Genomic DNA, 27,444 nt, shown 5'->3' on the forward strand with positions numbered 1-27,444 from the left:
CCCTGTGTGTGTCTGTTGATGTATATTGAGGTGTCCACTACGACTGAAACTTTTCCCACATTCCATACATTTATATGGTTTCTCCCCGGTGTGAGTCCGTTGATGTATATTGAGGTCTCCACTGTGACTGAAGCTCTTGCCACACTCCATACATTTAAATTGTTTTTCCCCTGTGTGAGTCCATTGATGTATTCTAAGGGTTGCATTGAAACTAAAGCTCTTTCCGCACTCGATACATTTAAATGGTTTCTCCCCTATGTGAGTCCCTTGATGTGTTCTAAGGTTTCCATTATCACTAAAGCTCTTTCCACACTCCATACATTTAAATGGTTTCTCCCCTGTGTGTGTCTGTTGATGTATATTGAGGTGTCCACTACGACTGAAACTTTTCCCACATTCCATACATTTATATGGTTTCTCCCCGGTGTGAGTCCGTTGATGTATATTGAGGTCTCCACTGTGACTGAAGCTCTTGCCACACTCCATACATTTAAATGGTTTCTCCCCTGTGTGAGTCCACTGATGTATTCTAAGGGTTGCATTGAAACTAAAGCTCTTTCCGCAGTCCATACATTTATATGGTTTCTCCCCGGTGTGAGTCCGTTGATGTTTTCTAAGGCTTCCATTCTCAGTGAAGCACTTTCCACACTCCGTACATTTAAATGGCTTCTCCCCTGTGTGAGTCCGTTGATGTGTTCTAAGGCTTCCATTCTCAGTGAAGCACTTTCCACACTCCACACATTTAAATGGTTTCTCCCCTGTGTGAGTCCGTTGTGATGTATATTGAGGTGTCCACTGTGACTGAAGCTCTTGCCACACTCCATACATTTAAATGGTTTTCCCCCTGTGTGAGTCCGTTGATGTGTTCTAAGGTTTCCATTCTCACTGAAGCACTTTCCACACTCCATACATTTAAATGGTTTCTCCCCTGTGTGAATCAGTTGATGTGTTCTAAGGTTTCCATTATCACTAAAGCTTTTTCCACACTCCATACATTTATATGGTTTCTCCCCTGTGTGAATCCGTTGATGTATATTGAGGTGTCCACTGTGACTGAAGCTCTTTCCACACTCCATACATTTATATGGTTTCTCTCCTGTGGTATTCTGTTGATGTCTTCTAAGTTTTCCATTATTGCTAACGCTCTTTCCACACTCCATAGCTTTAAATGGTATCTCCCCTGTTGGAGGTCGTTGATGTGAACTATGTGTGCTCATTCAATGACGCATATTCCACATTTTAATTTCTATTCCTAATGAAACGAAAGGTGCACAGTTCCCTGAAGTTTTGACTGTCTTCTCCATCTCCTTCTTCAGAGTTGGGTTTCAATGTAGAGAATAAAGGGAAAGAGAGCACATCAAGCTCCATTAGCACCTTCTCCTATTTCAACGTCTCCTACATTCCCTCACCTCCTACCCATGTTCCCAATTTTTAGGAAATGAAGTTGCCATGTCAAATGATAGTAATTGAAAAGCAACTTTCTAAATCCTCAATCAATGTTCATAAAGCAGCATGATTCTTTAAAGAATGATGTGCTGTCTGATCTCGTGCCCGTCTTCTGATGCAGGACTATCCTAAAATGACACTGAAAAGCAGGATATTCAAGGTAAATAGATAAACCGTAGTTACTGCAATGTGTAGTACCTTGAAAATGTAATATTGAATCACGAATGGCCTGAAGTTGTGTTATTTCTGTGGACATGAATTTATTCCTGTTCTGTCTTAAATATTATAATCATACGATGTCATGGGGTGTTAGGAGAGCGTTAGTACCTTTGGTGGGGAAAATGTTATGCACCTTATGGGCTAATTTATACACCATTGGTCCTCACCCTCCACTCAGCTCTCACCTGTGGCTACCAGAAGCTGTCAGCATGGAACAGGGGCCACAATCCCAGGTACGCCTTCAACCAGCCGGCTAAACCAGTTGAGGATACCTGATGGGTCTCAAATCCTTGGTGGGTTGGGGAATTCTGCTGCAGGTGAAGGCAGGCCCTGGTGGATGGAGAGGATGAGAACAACAGTGAATCCCACAGTCAAGGAGGCAGATTCTGCCCATTCTGCAGAGGAAATGAGGGCAGATGGGGCTCGTCAACCAGGGAAAGGAGCTCATTGAGAAGGAAAACTCTGGTTGCAATACTTTGGTGCACTCACTCACGTCCTCTTGAGTTATCTTCAGGAGAAGAAAATGCTATGGAGGAAAACCTACAGAAATGTAATTTCTATGACGGTTGGATGGTGCCCTGCACACCTCCTTCAAGCAACTCCTGCAACCAAGCTGGTGCCTAACGTACTGCTCTGCTTTCCTTGGGACCATATAAGCCAGGCTGAGAAGGGGCTCTTGTTGGTCTAGGCAGCCCAGGACCCCCAAACACAATGTCCAGGCTCACAGTGCTGCTAACGCAGCAGTTTCAGGGGGAGCGATGATCTCAGACCTGTGTATCAAAATCTCTCCAATGTGCAATATGTAAAACAGAAGTGCTGTTTATATCATACATCAATTAAAAACTAATCAGAGTATTTGTCTTTGAATAAAAGACCACCAAGTATCCGATGGCCCCTTCAAAGCTAATGAAATATTGTGCCTGGAGCTTTTTTGCGTGCAGGACCAGGAAAGCTTCTTCCACCATTATCCTTCCAATTGGGATTCAGACCCCCCCCCCCTACTAGCTGGGGGCTCGCCCAGAAAGAAAAGGGGCAAAATTGTGGCCTAGCCTGGTGGAGGGGCCATGCCCCTTCCAATCAGGCCAGAACTTACCTTAATTGGGCTGCCAGGACACGCTCCTGAGGATCCTGATTCTGGAAGGAAGAGAACCCAAAGAGGCTTGGAGAAAGGGGTCGGCCTCTTTTCTTTGGCCTTTGCCCCACCCCTGGCTGGCCAGCCATTGTCCTCCCTGACCTGTTTCCCAGCCAAGTTAATCCCACTCTTTTGCCTTCATCTGGGTTGGTTCTTTCTGGAATGGCTACCTGTCTGGCACTCAGGTATCAGGATGCCAGGGATCATCACTCAGGCAGAGGGGCTGCTGAATAGCTGAGCTCACATGCATATAGGAATTTCTGAAGTTACCCCAGTGAGCCAGTACATAGATACATTTATCAGTGAATTCTTATATTTGGTATCGTGCAGGAGAGGCCCTTTGAATAAATAGGAATAAACTGTGATGAAGTGTTTTCTGGGGACAAGTCACAAAAGTGATGGTGCTGATTCTGGTAGTGGGCTGCATGTGCATGATATCTGCTGGAGGGGCAACTCCCCCCCCCCAACCTATACATAAATTCCTGCAACCGTCTGGACAGGACACTGGCTTATGGGGTGGGAGGAGGATAGAGGTTGCAGGAAGGAAAGGGTGGGGGGACACGACCCCCCACTTTCCAGGGATCCCACTGGTAGCTTTGAAGGGGTGGCCGATTCCTGGGTGGGAGGGAGAATCCAAGGCGGCCCCTCGAGAAAATCCCCGTGGGCGCCATGATGGAGACGTGTCCCCAAAGACTGGTCTTCCTGGCTCTCTCTCTCCCCCCCCACCATTCCTGCCTTTCCCTGCCCCAGGGATGCTCCCCCTCCCCACTTCCTCGATCCCCTCCCTCTGTCCCAGAGTCTCCCCTGAACCCAGAGGCCCCCCTTGGCGTGGCTCACCCAGTGGCGCAGCGTGGGCTGTCAGCACCCAGGGCAAGGCAAGTAATTTGCACCCCCTAACCCGTGGATTTGTGCCCCCTAACCCGTGGATTTGCGCCCCCTAACTCTAACCCCCAGGTGTTGCGCCCGGTGCGGCCGGCCCCCCCTGCACCCCCCACGCTACGCCACTGGGCTCACCCGTCGCCCTGCGCCCCCATCTCTCCGTCTGGAGGGACCCCCCAAGACGAGCAGGGGAGGGACAGGGGGGTCTCTATCCAGGCGTCTCACGCCCCTTAACCCTTTCATGGCTCACCTCTCTCGGCGCGGAACCCACAGGGCCCCATAGATGCCTGCGCGGGGAAATGGGGCGAGGGGGCTTCGTTGGGATCCCCTGGGTGGGCTTCCTAAGGGTCCAAGGAAAACGCGTGCAGGGATCGAGTTGCACGAAAGGCGCTTTGGGGAGCTGGAGGGGGTCTCTGGATCCTTCTCTCGCCTCCCCCCGCGACCCCTTTACCTCTTAGTCCTCGCTCGCGATTCTCCTTTCCTTTCCTGCAACATCCACGTGGGTGGGTGGGGATTTACCTGCCGCCCCTCCTCCCCTTTCCGAAAGCGCGCGCCCCTAGAGCTACGTCTCAGAGCAGTAGTCCGGAGTAGAAGCTCCACTTGCGGGAGAAGCAGGCAGTTTGGGAGGGGGGCTCACCCCCCCCCCACATTCCCAGAGCAGGAGCCAGATGGCGAGGAGGAGGAGCATCATATTGGGGAGGGGATTTGGGGTTTGCGGTGGCGGGGTGTGGGAACGATGTGCCAGGAGGGGTGGAATTGGGGGGGCGGGGAGGAGAGGAAGGTTTTCCCCTCCCCTCTTGTTTCTGTGAATCAGGAGAGTGGAGGAGGGGCTGATCCCGGCAATCCTCCTGCAAAAGTGGGGTCCCCCCCACAATGTTTATATTGCAAAATCCTTCCCTCACCCACCACACGCCACGAGCTTAGATCCGTCCGTGTTTTAGGTATTGCCCTGTTAAATCGGGGGGGGGGGGGAGTCAAGACAGAAATCCATCGGGATGGTGGGTTGAATCCTGATACTTTCCAAGGTGAAGCGCAGGAAAGCCTTGCAGCTAGGGGGATGTGTGAACACTGTTGTGGTGCTTTGGGGAAGAGGGTAGTTAAAAGGTGTGGGAAAGTGGGGTGGTGGTGGAGCGATGAACCCCAAAGGACTGAGAATTCACTGTGAACAGGACTGGCCCACCCAAGCCTCACCCCCTTACCTAAAAGCCTGACACCCCGCAGTGTGACAGGATTGTGACTCCTGCCCTCAGCAAGCAAAATACCCCCATTCCTTGAAATGGAGGGAGCCGTGGGCTGTGGCTCTGTGTGTGTCTCAGGTGATACGGAAGGGGGGGGGCATGTCTTCTTCACCTTCTTCTTCGCTACAATATATCAATTTATTTCCAATTGTCAATGTCAAAAGGGACTAAAATCTATAAAATTCATAGAAAATCAACGTGCCAATTTGCTCAGTTTCTCTAGGACTCCATCGCACCTCTCCTGTCCTCCAAAATCCCTCAAGCAAGGTGTTAAGACCCTAATCCTGTCAAATCGCTCTGATCAGCCTTTCCTCCAGGCCATGTCAGGTGGCAGACTATGCATATTTGGGACCATTGTCTTCTCATCCCCCCCCCCCTACTCAGGAAGTATTTTCTGTGCATATCTCCAGCTCTGCATATTCCCCCCTCCCTCCTCCATATGTTAATCCTGTGTAACCCAAGCTCTCCTTAGTGTATTCATGATGTAATCTGTGTAACCGAACCTTTCCTTAATGTATTCGTGATGTAACTGGGATGTATTTTTGCACTGTATTCTGGGACATGGAGGGAGTTTCAAAAGTTCATGTCACTCCTTTCTCGTTGTTCAATCTCGCCTTGAACCTGTTGCGCAATAAACTTGGATCTTCTGCAGCTTGCTCCTGTCTCCGGCTGAGCTCATTTTCCTCCGCAGGGACCCGCGGACTTATAGTCCGATGAGCTGGGTGGCAGAGCAGCCTCGCACTCAGATTTTGCCGTAACACAGGCAAAGGGGGGCTGTTCTGTGTGTTTTGCTAGCAGTTAAAATTGCACTTTTTGGGGAAAGAGCTTTCTTTTTGTGTGCTTTGCATTGACGTTTTTCTCTCCAGCTCAGCCAGGGGAGCTGGGGCTGGAGGGCCAGCTGTGGGGGGGGACCCCGCAACAAGAGGCTCCCAGCTCTATGTATGTCTATGTATTTTCTTGTCTCTTTCTTGGCCAAGATGGACTAAGGCTGTGAGGAAAGAGGGGAAAGTTTTCTCACTTTGTGTTTTGCTTGAAGGCTCCTCTCCGGCTGAGGGCTGGGGCTGCAGAGATCGGGCTCATTCCCCCCCTTGGCACAACTGCGAGTTCTCTGCCCAGGACTGGCAGGCTGTGCAGCCGAGGGCGGCATTTATTTATGAGTCTTTTTTCTTTCTATAGGCTTTCTCACTGTCAGCCTTGCTGGCCACCAGTCTCTTTTCAAAAGGCTTTCGCCCCACCTTTTATTTTATCTGCAACATGTTGGAAGGGCAGGGAGTCCCCTTTTTGTAAAACTTAAGCAGGAGAGCATAATGGGGGGGGGCAGATCATACTCACAGGAGGAATGGACTCCATTACAAGGCATGGTGAATAATTTTGGCAAGCTCAAATGCAAATACGGTGGAGCGATGAACCCCAAACAAGTGAGAACTCCCTGTGGACAGCCCCACCCCCGGGCTTGTAGGACCTGGACCTAAGCAACCAGGTCTCTAGAAGCATGACAAAACACCCTGGATGTTCAGAGCAGTTTGCATACGCAGACTCCTGGGTAGCAGTCCTGAGAGAGAGCCCAAAATAAGTTCAAAGGACAGTATTCCACCTCGCTGATGGTGCAGTGGACTCTGGAGGAGGCAGAAGTAATCAAACCCCAAAAGAAAGAGCACTTTTCCAGAGGAGAGGAGAAAAGGAAAGAACCGACCTGGCCCCCAATGGCTCCCATATCAGCCTTTAATTGGCCAGACCTAGGAGTTTTGATAGCCTTTGGGGGCATACAAGACCCGGACTCTGAACCTTCTTCCCTTGGGGGTTCCCCAGCTGGTGCCTCCCCCCCCTTTCACCCAGCTAGTCCATGACAGCAACAGCAGCAACCACAGTAAATTCAGTATGATAATAATATGCACACTGGTCCTCTGGCAGGAAGAATAATAACTTCTGGGACTATGGAAAAGGACTATTTTCCCCAAACCCCACAATAAGCAGGAGCTCTGGGGTTGCCCCATGGGGTTTGTCAGGGAAGATGGGCCCCCCAGGAGACTTCCCTGGTACCTGCAGCCCCTCCTTCCCCTGCTTACAATAAGGCTTGGGGGGCAATCTCCCATTAAATTACAGTATCTTAAGTTTTCTTCAGAATGTGCAGGGGGCAGGGATGAAATTCTGGTGAAGAAGCAGTGCTTGGAGATCATGCGGTGGTGGAGGTGAGAGAGTTTGGTGCAAAAACCAGTCACACACAGATGCACCCGTCTTGCATGCTTAAGTACAGCAACTCCAGGGCATGAACCAAGTATCGGCGGGGTAGGGGCCACGTGTAAAGTAATTCCCATGCTGAGATCAAAAACACAAACAGAGGCAGCAGGACTTCTTCAGTAATAGTTTACTGAGCTTTCAAAGCATACAGTTCTCGCTGGCTTCCCAGAGAGGCACAAAACTTAGCTCCTGAGAGCAAATCCAGTTTCAGCAGTAAAAAATACAGCACACAGGATATCTAAGTCAGGCACACACATCAGCATAAGGGAGCAAGGGAGGAAAGAGGGTGGAATGACACAGGGCAAAGGATGTGTGTCTTTCGCTTCCTGTCGTCTGCGGGGGGCGGAGTCAGCAACTCAGCATCTGCAGGGGCATGACGAAGAAAAGCTTTCTGCCGGCTCTGTAATGTATTGCCATATCAGTTGTTTTTGGAAGGTTATCACGATGTGGTCTAGAAACCAATACAATATATCGCCCAGCCCTAATCCTAACTGACCACCAGCAAGCCAGATAAACCCCAACCCCTTCTCTATCAAAAGGTACTTTACATCTTAGATTATAATCACAATGTTTGACATTGCCTTCTATATTTCATTACTATACAGTTTTACACATAAATACCAGAACTTCACATACACAACATGTGTTAATGACTGATTTCCTGCTGAGTTCATTTCTGTGAAGAAAAGAGTGGAGTGAGAGAAAGATGTCCCACACTCCATACATCTAAATGGGTTCTTCCATGTGAGAGTCTCTGTATGTTCCTTAAACACTCCTTTGAAAATAAAGCACTTTTTGCAATCTTTTCATTTGAACTGCTTCTCCTCTTTGAGTCTGTTGATGGTTTGAAGGGTTTCAACTGCTAAAGTTCTTCCTGTCCATGAAATTGTTGATTTAGAATTTCCACCAGGACTGAACCTCTATCTACTTTCTTGATATTTATAAGGTTTGTATTCTGTTTGAGTTTGCTGACATAAATCAAGGGTTCCACCCTGACTGCAGCTCCTTCCACAGTCCATACATTTATACAGTTTCTCCCCTGTATATCTGCTGATGTTTTCGAAGGTGTCCATTCTGCCTGAAGCTCTTTCCGCACTCCATGAATTTAAATGGTTTCTCCCCTGAGTGGGTCCGTTGATGTTTTCTAAGTTTTCCATTATCGCTAAAGCTCTTTCCACACTCCATACATTTAAATGGTTTCTCCCCCGTGTGAGTCCGTTGATGTATTTTAAGGGTTGCGTTGAAACTAAAGCTCTTTCCGCACTCCATGCATTTAAATCGTTTCTCTCCTGTGTGTGTCCGTTGATGTATATTGAGGTGTCCACTCCGACTGAAACGCTTTCCACATTCCATACATTTAAATGGTTTCTCCCCTGTGTGAATACGTTGATGTGTTCTAAGGCTTCCATTATCACTAAAGCTCTTTCCACACTCCACACATTTAAATGGTTTCTCCCCCGTGTGAGTCCGTTGATGTGTTCTAAGGCTTCCATTATAACTAAGCTCTTTCCACACTCCATACATTTAAATCGTTTCTCCCCTGTATGAGTCTGTTGGTGTATATTGAGGTGTTCACTCCGACTGAAATTCTTTGCACATTCCATACATTTAAATGGTTTCTCCCTGTGTGAGTCCGTTGATGTGTTCTAAGGCTTCCATTATAACTAAAGCTCTTTCCACACTCCATACATTTAAATGGTTTCTCCCCGGTGTGAGTCCGTTGATGTATTCTAAGGCTTCCATTATAACTAAAGCTCTTTCCACACTGCATACATTTAAATGGTTTCGCCCCCGTGTGAGTCCGTTGATGTGTTCTAAGGCTTCCTTTCTCACTGAAGCACTTTCCACACTCCACACATTTAAATGGTTTCTCCCCTGTGTGAGTCCGTTGATGTATCCTAAGGCTTCCATTATCACTAAAGCTCTTTCCACACTCCATACATTTAAATCGTTTCTCCCCTGTATGAGTCTGTTGGTGTATATTGAGGTGTTCACTCCGACTGAAACTCTTTCCACATTCCATACATTTAAATGGTTTCTCCCCTGTGTGAGTCTGTTGATGTGTTCTAAGGCTTCCATTCTCACTGAAGCACTTTCCACACTCCACACATTTAAATGGTTTCTCCCCTGTGTGAGTCCGTTGATGTATCCTAAGGCTTCCATTATCACTAAAGCACTTTCCACACTCCATACATTTAAATGGTTTCTCCCCTGTGTGAGTCCATTGATGTATCCTAAGGCTTCCATTATCACTAAAGCACTTTCCACACTCCACACATTTAAATGGTTTCTCCCCTGTGTGAGTCCGTTGATGTATCCTAAGGCTTCCATTATCACTAAAGCACTTTCCACACTCCACACATTTAAATGGTTTCTCCCCTGTGTGAGTCCGTTGATGTATCCTAAGGCTTCCATTAGCACTAAAGCTCTTTCCACACTCCATACATTTAAATGGTTTCTCCCCGGTGTGAGTCCGTTGATGTATTCTAAGGCTTCCATTATAACTAAAGCTCTTTCCACACTCCATACATTTAAATGGTTTCGCCCCCGTGTGAGTCCGTTGATGTGTTCTAAGGCTTCCTTTCTCACTGAAGCACTTTCCACACTCCACACATTTAAATGGTTTCTCCCCTGTGTGAGTCCGTTGATGTATCCTAAGGCTTCCATTATCACTAAAGCTCTTTCCACACTCCATACATTTAAATGGTTTCTCCCCTGTGTGAGTCCGTTGGTGTCTTCTAAGGCTTCCATTATGACTAAAGCTCTTTCCGCACTCCATACATTTAAATCGTTTCTCTCCTGTGTGTGTCCGTTGATGTATATTGAGGTGTCCACTCCGACTGAAACTCTTTCCACATTCCATACATTTAAATGGTTTCTCCCCTGTGTGACTCCGTTGATGTGTTCTAAGGCTTCCATTATCACTAAAGCTCTTTCCACACTCCACACATTTAAATGGTTTCTCCCCTGTGTGAGTCCGTTGATGTATCCTAAGGCTTCCATTCTCACTGAAGCACTTTCCACACTCCACACATTTAAATGGTTTCTCCCCTGTGTGAGTCCGTTGATGTTTTCTAAGGCTTCCATTCTCACTGAAGCACTTTCCACACTCCATACATGTATATGGTTTCTCCCCTGTGTGAGTCCGTTGATGTGTTCTAAGTTTTCCATTATCACTAAAGCTCTTTCCACACTCCACACATTTAAATGGTTTCTCCCCTGTGTGAGTCCGTTGATGTGTTCTAAGGCTTCCATTCTCACTGAAGCACTTTCCACACTCCATACATTTATATGGTTTCTCCCCTGTGTGAGTCCGTTGGTGTATATTGAGGTGTCCACTGTGACTGAAGCTCTTTCCACACTCCATACATTTATATGATTTCTCCCCTGTGTGAATATTTTGATGTCTTCTAAGGCTTGAATTGAAACAGAAACTCTTTCCACACTCCATACATGTATATGGTTTCTCCCCTGTGTGAGTCCGTTGATGTGTTCTAAGTTTTCCATTATCATTAAAGCTCTTTCCACACTCCATACATTTAAATGGTTTCTCCCCGGTGTGAGTCCGTTGATGTGTTCCAAGGCTTCCATTATCACTAAAGCTCTTTCCACACTCCATACATTTAAATGGTTTCTCCCCGGTGTGAATCCGTTGATGTATTCTAAGGCTTCCATTATAACTAAAGCTCTTTCCACACTCCATACATTTAAATGGTTTCTCCCCGGTGTGAGTCCGTTGATGTATTCTAAGGCTTCCATTATAACTAAAGCTCTTTCCACACTCCACACATTCAAATGGTTTCTCCCCTGTGTGAGTCCGTTGATGTATCCTAAGGCTTCCATTATCACTAAAGCTCTTTCCACACTCCATACATTTAAATCGTTTCTCCCCTGTGTGAGTCCGTTGGTGTATATTGAGGTGTCCACTCTGACGGAAGCTCTTTCCACACTCCATACATTTAAATGGTTTCTCCCCTGTGTGAATCTTTTGATGTCTTCTAAGGTTTGAATTGAAACAGTAACTCTTTCCACACTCCATACATTTAAATGGTTTCTGCCCTGTGTGAGTCCGTTGATGTGTTCTAAGGCTTCGATTCTCACTGAAGCACTTTCCACACTCCACACATTTAAATGGTTTCTCTCCTGTGTGACTCCGTTGATGTTTTCTAAGGCTTCGATTCTCACTGAAGCACTTTCCACACTCTATACATTTAAATGGTTTCTCTCCTGTGTGACTCCGTTGATGTTTTCTAAGGCTTCCATTATCACTGAAGCACTTTCCACACTCCATACATTTAAATGGTTTCTCCCCTGTGTGAGTCCGTTGGTGTCTTCTAAGGCTTCCATTATCACTAAAGCTCTTTCCACACTCCATACATTTAAATGGTTTCTCCCCTGTGTGAGTCCGTAGATGTATATTGAGGTGTCCACTCTGACTGAAGCTCTTTCCGCACTCCATGCATTTAAATGGTTTCTCCCCTGTGTTGTTCTGTTGTTGTCTTCTAAGTTTTCCATTATCACTAAAGCTCTTTCCAAACTCCATACCTTTAAATGGTATCTCCCCTGTTGGAGGTTGTTGATGTGAACTATGTGTGCTCATTCAATGACGCATATTCCACATTTTAATTTCTATTCCTAATGAAACGAAAGGTGCACCATTCCCTGGAGTTTTGACTGTCTTCTCCATCTCCTTCTTCAGAGTGGGAGGAAAGGAAATCCTGTTTTGGTTTCAAGGAAGAAAACTGAGGGAAAGAGAATGCATCAAGCTCCATTAGCAGCTTCTCCTAATTCAACGTCTCCTACATTCCCTCACCTCCTACCCATGTTCCGAATTTTTAGGAAATGAAGTTGCCATGACAAATGATAGTAATTCATGAGCAACTTTCTAAATCCTCAATCAATGTTCATAAAGCAATATGATTCTTTAAAGAATGATGTGCTGTCTGATCTCGTCCCCGTCTTCTGATGCAGGACTATGCTATAATGACATTGAAAAGCAGGATATTCAAGGCAAATAGATAAACCGTAGTTACTGCAATGTGTAGTACCTTGAAAATGTAGTATTGATTCACTAATTGCCTGAAGTTGTGTTATTTCTTGGGACATGAATTTATTCTTGTTCTGTCTTAAAAATCATAATCATACAATGTCATGTGGTGTTAGGGGAGCGGTAGTACCTTTGGTGGGGAAAATGTCATGCACCTTATAGGGTAATTTATCCACCACTGGTCCTCACGCTCCACTCAGCACTCACCTGTGGCTTCCAGAAGCTGTCAGCATGGAACAGGGGCCACAATCCTAGGAACATCTTCAATCGGCCGGCTAAACCAGGTGAGGATACCTGATGGGTCTCAAATCCTTGGTGTATTTGGGAATTCTGCTGCGGGTGAAGAAAGGCCCTGGTGGATGGAGAGGATGAGAACAACAGTGAATCCTACAGTCAAGAAGGCAGATTCTGCCCATTCTGCAGAGGAAAGTGAGGGCAGATGGGGATCATCAACCAGGGAAGGGAGCCCATCGAGAAGGAAAACTCTCGTCGTAATACTTTGGTGCACTCCCTCACTTCCTATATCATACATCAATTAAAGTATTCAGAATATTTGTGTTTTGAAGAAAAGACCACCAATTATCCGATGGCCCCTTCAAAGCTAATGAAAGTCTTGTGCTTGGAGCCTTTGGGCGTGCAGGACGAGGAAAGCTTCTGCCACCATTATCCTTCCAATCGGGATTCAGGCCTCATCATACGACAGAAACTGCAGCTTTGGAGACCTTTGACCATGGTATCCTTCTGGACCCTCTAGGGATCTAGGAGCACTGCTGTGCAGTGCTTCCCCTCCTTCCTCCTGGGCCATGTCCAGAAAGTGGTGTTGGGGAATGAGTGTTCTGACCCCTGAGTGCTCACTTTTGGGGTGCATCGGGGCTCTATCCTCTTCCCATGCTTTTTAATATCTATATGAAGCCGCTGGGAGAGATCATCAGGGGGTTTGGGCTGGTGTTCAAATGCATGTGGATGATAACCAGCTCTTCCTATCTTTTAAACTGGAACCAGTGAGGATAGTGAATGCCCTGTGTTGGTGCCTGTAGGTGGTTTGAGGATGGATGGCATCTAACAGATTTAGGTTGGATCCTGACAAGACAGAAGCACTGTCCCTGGGGGACCGGTGGAAGGCAGACTCTACGAATCTGCAGACTGGCTGGCCAAAGTGGTGCATGCTCTGGTTATCTCCTGCTTGGACTACTGCCATGCGCTCTACATGGGGCTCCCTTTGAAGGTGACTCGGAAACTGCAACTAATCCGGAATGCGGCAGCTAGACTAGTAACTGGGAGCAGCCACCGAGACCACATTTCATTGGTCCTAAAGAACCTTCCCTGGCTTCCAGTGCGTTTCCAAGCACAATTCAAACTGTTGCTGCTGACCTTTAAGTTTCATGGCTACATTTTTCAGGAAAAGAAAAGTATTGATCTAATGTATAGAGATCATTCCTAGTCTATTGGTTCAAAAAGGTTCTCGTGGTTTTTTTACTTTGTGTGATTCAAAGCTGGTGTTTTCTCCAGCTGGAACATTTTAGCTGATAAGGGAGTTTCCTTTCTGCTGAGAGCGGGTGGTGGGATCAGTTGTAATGAGATTATGCTGAACCTGCTTGTCTTTGGGAACCAGAAGAAACTGGTTTAAACTGGAGTGAGTCAGGCTTGTTATCCAGTCCCAAGGTTACTCTGACATGGAATTGTTTTTAAATCACAGTATTGAAAGGCGCCTGGTCCCACTTCCTATTCTGCTATTCTCTACTCTGCTTGTGTGTTTCTTACATGAGTGCTGTTTTGATATACCAAGTTAAGGTTTTACTGTAAGTTAAGTTTTTGCTATCTTTTGCCTTCAGTACTAAATTTCTCTGCTGAATGAATTTTTTGCTGCCTCTGAGTGTTTTTTCCTACTCTGCTAATTATATGTCGGTCTTGGAGATCGTTATGGAGGAGCAAGAATTGTGACCTAGAGCCCTAAACAGCCTCGGCCCTGCAGCCCTGAAGTAGCGACTCCTCCCCCATCCTTCACTCTGAACACTGAGGTCCTCCTCTGAGGGGCTTCTGCTGGTTACCTCCCTGCGAGAAATGAGGTTACAGGGAACCAGGCAGAGGGCCTTCTCGGTGGTGGCGCCTGCCCTGTGGAACGCCCTCCCTTCAGAGGTCAAGGAAATGAACAACTATCTGACATTTAGAAGATAGTAGAAGGTAGACCCATATTGGGAGGTTTTCAATGTTTGATGTTTTAATATCTTTTATGTGTACTGGAAGCTGCCCAGAGTGGCTGTGGAAACCCAACCACATGGACAGGATATAAATACTGCAATCATTCTTATTACATTGTGATTTTTTGTAGTTATTTTGAAATTCGTACTGCAATATCATCTCAAGAAATGTTAAGGGGGGAGAAAATCAGAGGGTTGCCATAAACTGTAATCCCACCCACAAACTCTCTTTCGCATACAGTCTGTAAATTTGGGAAGGTCACACAGCTCACCTGTGCTAATACTGGCAGTCTTTGACCTGCATAGGCACACCTTGTATGTAGAGCCTCCAGCCCCAGGCACTGCCTATCATGAAAATGGGTCCTTTGACTGGGAAGATTCATGGAATCACTATCATCGGATACTGATGGGTTGTATCTCAGCTTGTCAGTCACTCTGACACTGCCTACCAAAAATAAGAGGAACAGAAATGCTTTTGAGGTGCAACTTCTATATCAAGCCTGATGGACTCTGCACCCCTGTTTCTGATGACAGGTGTACATCTTCTGCATCCTCAGTGAACCAGGCAGGGGAAAAGAGACTTAAAGATGGAAGCCTGAGAGAGAGGAAAAGGCTTCTGGCTGCTTCCTGGGTGGGATTGCAGAAACAAAGAGCTGCTTCTGAGAAGGCCTCCCCCCTCCCCTCTTCCTCGCGGGATTTCCTCTCCTCTCCAGGGGAACAATGGTTGGACTGGGCAGAAGCGTTGTGTCTGGGCAGGGGCTTATGGGGGCAGGCAGAGGATGGAGATTGCAGGAAGGAAAGGAAGGGGGGACAGGACCCCCCTCCCACTTTCCAGGGATTCCCTCTCTGGTCACCTTGAAGGGGTGGCCAATTCTTGGGCGGGAGGGAGAAGCCAATGCGGCCCCTCCAGGGAATCCCGGCGGGCGCCATGATGGAGATAAGCCCCAAAGACTAGTCTACCTAGCTTTCCCCCCCCAATGCTGCCCTTCCCCGCCCCAGGGATGCTCCCCCCCCGACTTCCTCGACCCCTCCCTCTTTCCCTGAGTCTCCCCTGCACCCAGAGGCCACCTTGGCGGGGCTCACCCCTCGCCCTTCCCGCCCCATCTCTCCATCCAGAGGACAACCCCCCCCCCAACACGAGCCACACGGAGGTCTCTATCCAGGCGTCCCTCGCGTCCGTTAACCCTTTCATGGCCCGCCTTTCTCCGTGCAGATCTCACATGGCCCCAGGGATGCCTGTGTGGGGAAACGGGGCAAGGACGACTTCGTGGGGACCCCCTGGGGACCCCCTGGGTGGGGGCCCCATGTCCGGCGCTGCCAAGGCGCCTAGGGGCCCACGGAAGATGCTTTTGGGAGCTGGGGGGGGGTCTCTGGGTCCTTTTCTCCCCTCCCCCCGCAACCCCTTTACCTCTTTGTCCTCGCTCCGGATTCTCCTTTCCTTTCCTGCAACATCCACGGGGTGGGGGTGGGGGGGTCTCCTCCCCTGCTGCCCCTCCTCCCCTTTCCGAAAGATCGCGCCCCTAGAGCTTCGGTGCAGAGCAACAATCCGGCGCAGAAGCTCCTCTTCCGGGAGAAGCAGGGAGTTTGGGAGGGGGGCTCATCCCCCCTATACCCGGAACAGAGGTCGGATGGCGAGGAGGAGGAGCAACATATTGGGGAGGGGATTTGGGGTTGTGGGGCGGGGTGGGAGGAGGATGTGCCGGGAGGGGAGGGGAGGAATAGAGAGGGGGCGCGGAGGAAGGTTATTCCCTTCCCGTTTTCCTCCTGTAGATCAGGAGAGCGGGGGAGGGGCTGATGCTGGCAATCCAATTACAAATTGGGGTCCCCCACCCCACAATGTTTATATTGCAAAATCCTGCCTTCCCCCACTCTACGCCACGAGCCGTGCGCCCGTGTTTTAGGTATTGGTGCTCTTCAGACCAGGATGGGGGGGGGGGGACAGTTATACGACTCCACCAAAACCCCAAGTCCCCACCACAGCCTCCGACTCTCCACTACGCCTAATGACTCCTCTGGAATTGGGGTCTCCAGGGCTCCCCCTGACTCCATAATCCCTTAGGAGGCAGGAGGCGATCCAGGGCAGCACATGCCCCAGGCAGAAATCCATCGGATTATGGATTATTATGGTACTTTGGGGGAAAGGTGTGGGAAACTGGGGCTGTTGACAGGGGTGGGTGACGGGCTCATGTTTCTGAATGCCAAAGAAATGTATTGTGGGAAATGGGGAGAGGTCTTTAAAAATTCATGCAACCATATGATCAGGGTTCCTAATCTTGATGTGTTTGAACCTTGTTGCAACAAAAAAAGATGAGGTCAACTGACCGCCGTTTGCATCTTTAACTTGGCTGGATTCTCCTTCTTTTGCTGACCGGAGGGACCCCCGGGGAGTGGCACCCTGAGGAGATGGGCAGCGGAGTAAATCCACACCCCGGGATATTTTCCTTCTCAACTCTTTCCCACCTGAGCCTCACTCCCTTACCTAAAAGCCAGACACAACACAATGTGACAGCAGTGTGACTCCTGCCCTCAGCAAAAAAAATAGCTCTCCCTCCCCGCCCCCAGAGCAAATCAACCCTGGGATGCTGAGGTCCCCCAGTCCTTGAAATGAAAAGGGGAGAGGCTTGGGAAACCTTCAGGGAGCAGGTGGGGAGGGGGCTGCCCAGGCTCCAGAAGTTCATTCTCAGTTATTCCTCCCCCACCCTCTCCTCCTGCCTCCCCTCCTTTCCTATAGCTTCTTCACGTGTGGGGAATCTGTGGCCCTTGCACAGGGGCCCCCTGGGCCTGATCCTGCAGGGCTTACCTGGCATTCCTCCAGATGCAGGTGAGCCCTCCTTTCTCCTTCAAGGTGAACAGGGTTTCCCAAATCTGGGTCTCCAGCTGTTTTTGGATGACAGCTGCCATCACCCCAAGCTAGCAAGACCAGTGCTCAGGGATGATGGTGGAGAAGATCGTAAAACAGCTCCTCCTCCTTAAGGGATGCACGAGGAGCCCGTCTAGGAAACAGTCGGTCTCCCAACAGTCAGAGAAACTAACAGAGACCAACCAAAGTAATGCTGGATCAAAGCGGCTGCTATGCCTGATATTTTATTAAGGTAAGAAAGGTAAAGGACCCCTGGACGGTTAAGTCCAGTCAAAGGTGACTATGGGGTTTCGGCGCTCATCTCGCTTTCAGGCTGAGGGAGCCGGCGTTTGTCCACAAACAGCTTCCTGGTCATGTGGCCAGCAGGACTAAACCGCTTCTGGTGCATGACAGAAACCAGAGCACATGGAAACACTGTTTACCTTCCCGCCACCTATTTATCTACTTGCACTGGTGTGCTTTCAAACTGCTAGGTTGGCAGGAGCTGGGACAGAGCGAGGGGAGCTCACCCCATTGCGGGGATTCAAACTGCCAACCTTCCGATCAGCAAGACCACGAGGCTCTGTGGTTTAGACCACAGCGCCACCCACATCCTCCCTGATCTACTCGGAGGAAGACTCTTTGGAGCCTCTCTCAAATAACAGACATTTGCACACTTCATTCTAATTATTATTATTTTATTTTTTTTGGTCCTGTTTAAGATTGATGAGGCCCAACATGGCTTCCTTAGATTTAAAATTTTGAAGCAAGCTTGCAATTTAAAAACTATGTGCATTTAAAACAGTCTGTGGATGTCGAAGCCAATGTAAACACGAACCCTTTAAATATTTCCAAATCTTTGAGTACATCTCTTATTCATTTATTTTTTATTTTAAGAGAAACTAAGATCTCTAATGCGTGGGTTCTCAGGCTGGGCTGTTATTATATCTACTGCCTTCTGAGCACCATTAAGTTTACGGTTTCATGTTTTCTCTCCCTAAGGGTTCACACTCTTGATTTTGTTGAAGGATCCCTGAGGTGGCCGCTGTGCCCTGGGTTCCAGGTGGTGGGCCTAAGCCACCCACTAAAAGTTACAATGGTCTCGTACTTTGTACTTGGAAAGACCATTTTGCCCCTTTATTTTATTTTTTCCAATTGGAGATGACATGCTGGAGGGGCATATTAGAATCCTCTCTGGGGCAAAAAGGCTTCATGGAAACTTTGTTGCCAGGAGGAGTCCAGCTAGGGTGTTTAGTGAGCTCCCATTTCCCTCTAATAAAGAGGGGGGGGGGTGTTGCTCAGTAGATTACACTAGGAGATAGAAGAACGGGTACAAGAAAGGGATAAAGAAGGGGGGTAGAGAAAATAATATTCTATCAGTATTCAAGTTATCTTTCAGCTAAAGCAATCCCTGCCTACCAGTAAACTACAAGCAATTTGTCAGGAAACCACAGGCCCTAGCCTGGAAAACCACGGGTCTCTCCGCCCGGAAAACAAACCACGGGTCCCTCTGCCCGGAAACTAAACCACGAGTCCCTCTGCCCGGAAAATAAACCACGGATCCAGAATTACCTCAGCGTTGCTTACAAGACAATTTCCCCCTCTGCCATCCACAACAGTCTCCTGCCTAGCCTTTGAGACTAAGTTTGGAGTCCCCTACTGAACGCCTGCGCAATGCAGTGCCAGATCGGGGTCCGAGAAAACAACCAAGGTTTGAAAGGAAGCAAATGACCTTGCGTTAAAATACTTTTGAAAGACGCCACCGGATGACTCTGAGGGAAAACGTCAGAGAAATGACAAAGTGCCACGCTTTCTCTGGTTAAACTCCGAGAAGAAAACGGGGGAAGAAAAGGAGAGAGAGATTAAGACGTTCCTGGACGACTCCGAGAGGTAACGTCGGAAAACAGCAAAGTTCCACGATTTCCCTGGCCACACTCCGAAAAGGAAATCGGGGGAGAAAAGGGGAGAGTTTAAGACGCTCCCAGCAGACTCCGAGGGGCAACGTCAGAAATGAAAGAAGGAAAGTCTGGCTGTCGTGGGGACGCTGCTTCTTCCACCCCCCTCCCAATGTATTTACTTCAAACCATACTCACGTTCGTTGATGTCACTCGTGGATCCCGGGATCCTTTCTCTTTAGCCGGCTTGACCTCGCCTTTGCTCCCCCTGGTTGGGCTTTTGGTGACGATTGATTACCGCCCGCAAAGAGGAGGCAGGGAGAGGAAGAAGGATCCCTAGGCTAAGGTTGCCCAGTGGCGCCCGATCCCCTCTATCTCCCCCCTCACCTTCACAGGAGGACCAAGTGTCCCTGAGCATGGTCGGCAAACTGTTACCGGAAAAATCTGAGGGCTCCTTTGGACAAAAAGTAAAGACACCAACCAGAGTAAATTGGAGCAAATCAGCAGCCTGTAGGCTTGGCCTTTATTGACTGTTGCAACAGGGTGCTCCCCTCACTTGCAGGTGAGAGGAAAGACACAGAAAAATGGTGTGCAAGACCTTATAAAAACTTTTGAAATTCCCCTCCTCTAGGTCAAGCCCACCCCCAGAAACATCATGCATACATTACAGAAAGGAGGGGTTGAGGGAGGAGTTGCAGTGGTAACCTGAGTGTCCTGTCACCTGGCTGGTTTCCTTCTCCCCCTCCCCATGACTACTTTCCAGGTGACAGAGGGGAGTTGGCAGTTTCTTCCCCCTGAGGGAAGATCTGATCAGTGTCCTTTGTTCCAGTCCATGCTGAATCCACTCCCATATGCAAGTTCTTTGTGATCTTGATTGTCTTCTGTCCAGGACCATTAGGGTTGGCATAGCAACTGGGCAGGGCTCCTGTGGATGTGCTGGGATGGTGAAGGGATTATGGCTGCCCTGTATCAAACCTTCCCCATTTTGTATTCCTTCCTTCATGGAGTAAAATAAAAGTGGAACAGTGCAAAACCGATGTATGGTTGATTTTCTATGAATTTATAACAGAAGCATAGCTTATGTAGTGTGAGTGTGAGTGTGTGTGAAGTTTGTACAAACTGAATGATTGGGGTGGGGGGTTCCTGCTACACCATGATGGAGACGTGTCCCCAAAGACTGGTCTTCCTGGCTCTCCCCCCCACCATTGCTGCCCTTCCCTGCCCCAGGGATGCTCCCCCTCCCCACTTCCTCGACTCCCTCCCTCTGTCCCAGAGTCTCCCCTGAACCCAGAGGCCCCCCTTGGCGTGGCTCACCCATCGCCCTGCACCCCCATCTCTCCGTCTGGAGGGGGCCCCCAAAACGAGCAGGGGAGGGACAGGGGGGTCTCTATCCAGGCGTCCCTCACGCCCGTTAACCCTTTCATGGCTCACCATGGCTGTGCAGGACCCCCATTCCTTGAAATGGAGGGAGCCGTGGGCTGTGGCTCTGTGTGTGTCTCAGGCAAAAGGGGGAGGGCTGCTCTGTGTGTTTTGCTAGCAGTTAAAATTGCACTTTTTGGGGAAAGAGCTTTCTTTTTGTGTGCTTTGCATTGACGTTTTTGTCTCCAGCTCAGCCAGGGGAGCTGGGGCTGGAGGGCCAGCTGTGTGGGGGGGGACCCCCCCCCTGCAACAAGAGGCTCCCAGCTCCATGTATGTCTATGTATTTTATTGTCTCTTTCTTGGCCAAGATGGACTGAGGCTGTGAGGAAAGAGGGGAAAGTTTTCTCACTTTGTGTTTTGCTTGAAGGCTCCTCTCCGGCTGAGGGCTGGGGGCTACAGAGATCGTGCTCTTTCCCCCCTTGGCACAACTGCGAGTTCTCTGCCCAGGACTGGCAGGCTGTGCAGCCGAGGGGGGCATTTCCTTATGAGTCTTTTCTTTCTATAGGCTTTATGACTGTCAGCCTTGCTGGCCACCAGTCTCTTTTCAAAAGGCTTTCGCCCCACCTTTTATTTTATCTGCAACATGTTGGAAGGGCAGGGAGTCCCCCTTGTGTGCAACTTAAGCAGGAGGGCATAATGGGGGGGGGTCACACTCACAGGAGGAATGGACTCCATTACAAGGCATGGTGAATAATTTTGGCAAATTCAAATGCAAATATGGTGGAGCGATGAACCCCAAAGAAGTGAGAACTCCCTGCGGACAGCCCCCCCCCCCCGGGCTTGTAGGACCTTGAGCAAACCAACCAGGTCTTTAGAAGCGTGACAAAACACCCTGGATGTTCGGAGCAGTTTGCATATGCAGACTCCTGGGTAGCAGTCCTGAGAGAGAGCCCTACGTGGCTACAGAAGTTGAAAGGACAGTATTGCACCTCGCTGATGGTGCAGTGGGCACTGAAGGAGGCAGAAGTAATCAAACCCCAAAAGAAAGAGCACTTTTCCAGAGGAGAGGAGAAAATGAAAGAACCGACCTGGCCCCCAAAGGCTCCCATATCAGCCTTTAATTGGCCAGACCTAGGAGTTTTGATAGACTTAGGGGGCCTACAAGACCCGGACTCCGAGCCTTCTTCCCTTGAAGGTTCCCCAGCTTGGGCCTCCCCCCCCCCCTTTCGCCCAGCCAGCCCATGACAGCAACAGCAGCAACAACAGTAAATTCATTACGATAATAATATGCACACTGGTCCTCTGACAGGAAGAATAATAACTTCTGGGACTATGGAAAAATACTATCTTCCCCAAACACCAGAATAAGCAGGAACTCTGGGGTTGCTCCATGGGGTTCGTGAGGGAAGATGGGCCCCCCAGGAGACTTCCCTGGTACCTGCAGCCCCTCTTTCCCCCTCTTGCAATAAGGCTTGGGGTGGGGTATCTCCCACAGTATTTTAAGTTTTCTTCAGAATGCGTAGGAGGCAGGGAGAAGTTCTGGTGAAGAAGCAGTGTTCAGAAATCATGCGGTGGTGGGGTGACAGAGTTTGGTGCAAAAAAACCAGTCACACACAGATGCATCCGTCTTCCATGCTTGAGTACAGCAACTCCAGGGCATGAGGCATGTAGCAGCAGGGTAGGGGCCACGTGTAGAGCAAGTCCCCCGCTGAGGTCAAAAACACGCACAGAGGCAGCAGGACTTCTTCAGGAATAGTTTACTGAGCTTTCAAAGCCTACAGTTCTCACTGGGTCCCCAGTGAGGCACAAAACTTAGCTCCTGAGAGCAAATCCAGTTTCAGCAGTAAAAAAATACAGAACACAGGATATCTAAGTCAGGCACACAAAGCAGCATAAGGGAGCAAGGGAGGAAAGAGGGTGGAATGACACAGGGCAAAGGATGTGTGTCTTTCGCTCCCTGTCGTCTGGGAGGGAAGTCAGCAACTCGGCATATTCAGGGGCTTCACAAAGCAAAGCTTTCTGCCGGCTGCTTCCAGGCAAATGAGCATCCCAGAAACACACTCTGTGATCTGTGGTGTGTTGCCATATCAATTGTTTTTGGAAGGTTATCACGATGTGGTCAAGAAACCAGTATGGGACAATATATCGCCCAGCCCTCACTAACCACCAGAAATCCAGATAAACCCTCACCCCTTCTCTATCGAAAGGGACTTTACATCTTAGATCATAATCACATTGTTTGACATTGCCTTCAATATTTCATTACTTTACAGTTTTACACATAAATACCAGAACTTCACATACACAACATGTGTTAAAGACTGATTTCCTCCTGAGTTCATTTCTATGAAGAAAAGAGTGGACTCTGAGAGGAAGACGTCCCACACTCCATACATCTAAATGGGTTCTTAGATGTGAGAGTCTCTGGAAGACTCCATTCTAAATAAAGCACTTTTTGCAATCTTTTCATTTAAGCTGCTTCTCCTCTTTGAGTTTGTTGATGGTTTTAAGGGATTCAACTCCTAAAGTTCTTCCTGTCCATGAGTCTGCTGATTTAGAACATCCACTAGGACTGAACCTCTATCTACTTTTGTTTGGCTTTTGTGTGAGTTTGTTGACATAAATCAAGGGTTCCACTCTGACTGCTGCTCCTTCCATAGTCCATACATTTAAACAGCTTCTCCCCTGTGTGTCTGCTGATGTTTTATAAGGTGTTCATTCTTCCTGAAGCTCTTTTCGCACTCCAGGCATTCAAATGGTTTCTCCCCTGTGTGAGTCTGTTGATGTCTTCTAAGTTTTCCATTATCACTAAAACTCTTTCCACACTCCTTACATGTAAATGGTTTCTCTCCTTTGTGTGTCTGTTGATGTATATTGAGTTGTCGACTCTGACTGAAGCTCTTTCCACACTCCATACATTTATATGGTTTCTCCCCTGTGTGAGTCCGTTGATGTTTTCTAATTTGTCCATTATCACTAAAGCTCTTTCCACACTCCATACATTTAAATGGTTTCTCCCCTGTGTGAGTCCGTTGATGTGTTCTAAGGTTTCCATTATCACTAAAGCTCTTTCCACACTGCATACATTTAAATGGTTTCTCTCCTGTGTGTGTCTGCTGATGTATATTGAGGTGTCCACTCCGACTGAAACTCTTTCCACATTCCATACATTTAAATGGTTTCTCCCCTGTGTGAGTCCGTTGATGTTTTCTAAGTTGTCCATTATCACTAAAGCTCTTTCCACACTCCATACATTTATATGGTTTCTCCCCTGTGTGAATCCGTTGATGTGTTCTAAGGTTTGCATTGAAACAGAAGCTCTTTCCACACTCCATACATTTAAATGGTTTCTCCCCTGTGTGAGTCCGTTGATGTTTTCTAAGTTTTCCATTATCACTAAAGCTTTTTCCACACTTCATACATTTATATGGTTTCTCCTCTGTGTGAGTCCGTTGATGTATATTGAGGTGTACACTCTGACTGAAGCACTTTCCACACTTCATACATTTAAATGGTTTCTCCCCTGTGTGAGTCCGTTGATGTTTTCTAAGTCTTCCATTATCACTTCCTTCGTACCTGCAGCCCCTCCTTCCCCCTCTTGAAATTAGGCTTGTGGGGAAATCTCCCATTCAATTTCAGTATTTCAAGTTTTCTTCAGAACGCGCAGGAGGCAGGGATGAAGTTCTGGAGGAGAAGAAGAAGTGTTTGGAGATCATGCAGTGGTGGGGGTGAGTTTGCGGCAAAAACCATCTTGCATGTTTGAGTAGAGCAACTCCAGGGCATGAGCTAAGTATAACCGGAGTAGGGGCCACATGTAGAGCAAGACCCACACTGAGGTCAAAAACACACACAGAAGCATCAGGACTTCTTCAGTAATACTTTACTGAGCCTTCAAAGCATACAGTTCTCATTGGTCCCCAGTGAGGCACAAAACTTAGCTCCTGAGAGCAAATCCAGTTTCAATAGTAAAAAAAATTAGCAGACAGGAAATCTAAGTCAGGCACACAAACCGGCAGAAGGGAGCAAGGGAGGAAAGAGGCTGGAACAACACAGGGCAATGTGTTTTGTCAGGGAATGGTCTGAAGCCAAATATGGGGGAATCCATTCTCAAGCAGATCAGCTTTCCTCAGAAGAGGAGCTGGAGGGGGAGAAACGGCCCCCCTCGTTTCCAGTGGTCTCAGAAGCAGGGAGAGACACAGACACAGAGCAGATTAGACAGGAGTTACCTAGTTGGAGATAATGACAAGAGAAACAGGCTCAGCTGGCCCTGTAGCAGGAAAACGGATTTCCTCTGAGTGGAACATGTCCACACGCTCCATACATCTAAATGTGTTCTCTCTTGTGAGACTCCCTAAACGTTTCCTAAACACTCCATTATAACGAAAGAACTTTCTGTAATCCTTCCATTTAAACTGCTTCTCCTCTTTGAGTTTGTTGATAGTTTGTAGGGTGGCAAATATTGAAGTTCTTCCTGTGCATGTCTGTTGATGTTCCACTAGGACTGAAACTCTTATCGCCTTTGCTGACATTTATATGGTTTGTCTCTTGTGTGAGTTTGTTGATGAAAATCAAGGATTCCATTCTGCCTGCAGCTCCTTCGACACTCCATACATTTAAATGGTTTCTCCAATGTAAGTCTGCTGATGTTTTCTTAGATTTCCACTCCGATTGAAGACATTTCCACACTCCAGCATTTAAATGGTTTTTCACCCGTGTGAGTCTCTTGATGTCTTCTAAGGGTTGCATTGAAATTGAAGCTCTTTCCACACTCCAGCATTTAAATGGTTTCTCCCCTGTGAGTCAGTTGATGTTTTCTAAGGGATCCACTATCACTAAAGTTCTTTCCGCACTCCATACATTTATATGGTTTTTCACCCGTGTGAGTCCGTTGATGTGTTCTAAGTTGTCCACTATCACTAATGCTCCTTCCACACTCCATACCTTTATAAGGTTTTTCACCCGTGTGAGTCCGATTATGAATATTGAGGTTTCCACTCTGACTGAAACTCTTTCCACACTCCATACATTTATACGGTTTCTCCCCTGTGTGTGTCCTTTGATGTTTTCTAAGGTTTCCATTATCACTATATCTTTTTCCGCACTCCTTACATTTATATGGTTTTTCACCCGTGTGAGTCCGTTGATGAATATTGAGGTGTCCACTCTGACTGAAACTCTTTCCACACTCCATACATTTATATGGTTTCTCCCCTGTGTGAGTCCTTTGATGTTCTCTACGGGATCCATTAGCACTAAAGCTCTTTCCGCACTCCATACATTTATATGGTTTTTCACCCGTATGAGTCCGTTGATGAATATTGAGGTGTCCACTCTGACTGAAACTCTTTCCACACTCCATACATTTATATGGTTTCTCCCCGGTGTGAGTCCGTTGATGTGTTCTAAGTTGTCCATTATAACTAAAGCTCTTTCTGCACTCCATACATTTATATGGTTTCTCCGCTGTGTGCGTAAGTTGATGTGTTCTAAGTTGTCCATTATCACTATATCTCTTTCCACACTCCATACATTTATATGGTTTTTCACCCGTGTGAGTACGTTGATGAATATTGAGGTGTCCACTCCTCCTGAAGCTCTTTCCACACTCCATACATTTATATGGTTTCTCTCCTGTGTGAGTCTGTTGATGTCTTCGGAGGGTTGCATTGAAACCGAATCTTTTTCCACACTCTATACATTTAAATGGTTTCTCTCCTGTGTGAGTCCGTTGATGTTTTCTAAGGGATCCATTATCACTAAAGCTCTTTCCACACTCCATACATTTATATGGTTTCTCCGCTGTGTGAGTCCTTTGATGTTTTCTAAGGGATCCATTATCACTAAAGCTCTTTCCGCACTCCTTACATTTATATGGTTTCTCCCCTGTGTGAGTCTGTTGATGTTTTCTAAGGGATCCACTATCACTAAAGCGCTTTCTGCACTCCATACATTTATATGGTTTCTCTCCTGTGTGAGTCCGTTGATGTTTTCTGAGGGATCCATTATCACTAAAGCTTCTTTCACAATCCATGCATTTAAATGGTTTCTCCCCTGTGTGAGTCCGTTGATGTGTTCTAAGTTGTCCATTATAACTATATCTCTTTCCACACTCCATACATTTATATGGTTTTTCACCCGTGTGAGTCCATTGATGTATATTGAGGTGTCCACTCTGACTGAAACTCTTTCCACACTCCATACATTTATATGGTTTCTCTCCTGTGTGAATCCGTTGATGTGTTCTAAGGTTTGCATTGAAACAGAAGCTCTTTCCACACTCCATACATTTAAATGGTTTCTCCCCTGTGTGAGTCCGCTGATGTATATTGAGGTGTCCACTCTTAATGAAGCTCTTTCCACACTCCTTGCATTTAAATGGTTTCTCCCCTGTGTGAATCCGGTGGTGAAATTTAAGGTCTCCATTCTGACTGAAGCTCTTTCCGCATTCCATACATTTATATGGTTTCTCCCCTGTATGAGTCCATTGATGTCTATTGAGGTTTGCGTTGAAACCAAAGCTCTTTCCACACTCTAGGCATTTAAATGGTTTCTCCCCTGTGTGAGTCCGTTGATGTCTTCTAAGTTGTCCACTCTGACTGAAGCTCTTTCCACACTCCATGCATTTAAATGGTTTCTCCCCTGTTTGTGTCCGTTGTTGTATACTGAGGTATCCACTCTGACTGAAACTTTCCCCACACTCCATACCTTTAAGTGGTTTCTCCCCTGTTGGAGGTCGTTGATGTGAACTATGTGTTCTCATTCAATGAAGCATATTCCGCTTTTCACACATTTTCATTTCTATTCCTAATGGGGGGGGGGGAGGTGCACCATTCCCTGGAGTTTTGACTTTCTTCTCCATCTCCTTCTTCAGAGTGGGAGGAAAGGGAATCCTGTTTGGGTTTCAAGGAAGAGAACGAAGTTGGAAAGCGAACACATCAAGCTCCATTAGCACCT

General features: G+C 47.5%; 1 protein-coding gene across 1 annotated transcript in view; it reads right to left on the reverse strand.

The window, feature by feature from the left end:
- Positions 1–7,408: 7,408 nt before the first annotated feature.
- The window catches only part of LOC309351649 (uncharacterized protein), a gene marked incomplete at its 3' end in the record, with an annotated part of 37,497 nt that continues 17,461 nt past the window's right edge, over positions 7,409–27,444 (reverse strand). The window contains exons 4-6 of the mRNA XM_081879436.1: positions 26,626–27,380; positions 9,070–11,295; positions 7,409–7,515 (exon numbers count right to left, since the gene is read on the reverse strand). Coding sequence (XP_081735562.1) covers positions 7,409–7,515; positions 9,070–11,295; positions 26,626–27,250 — 2,958 coding nt within the window. The 5' untranslated portion in view covers positions 27,251–27,380. The remainder of the gene's footprint in view (positions 7,516–9,069; positions 11,296–26,625; positions 27,381–27,444) is intronic.

Source organism: Podarcis erhardii, assembly GCF_964252035.2.
Source record: "Podarcis erhardii genome assembly, chromosome: 10".
NCBI classification, from domain to species: Eukaryota; Metazoa; Chordata; class Lepidosauria; order Squamata; family Lacertidae; genus Podarcis; species Podarcis erhardii.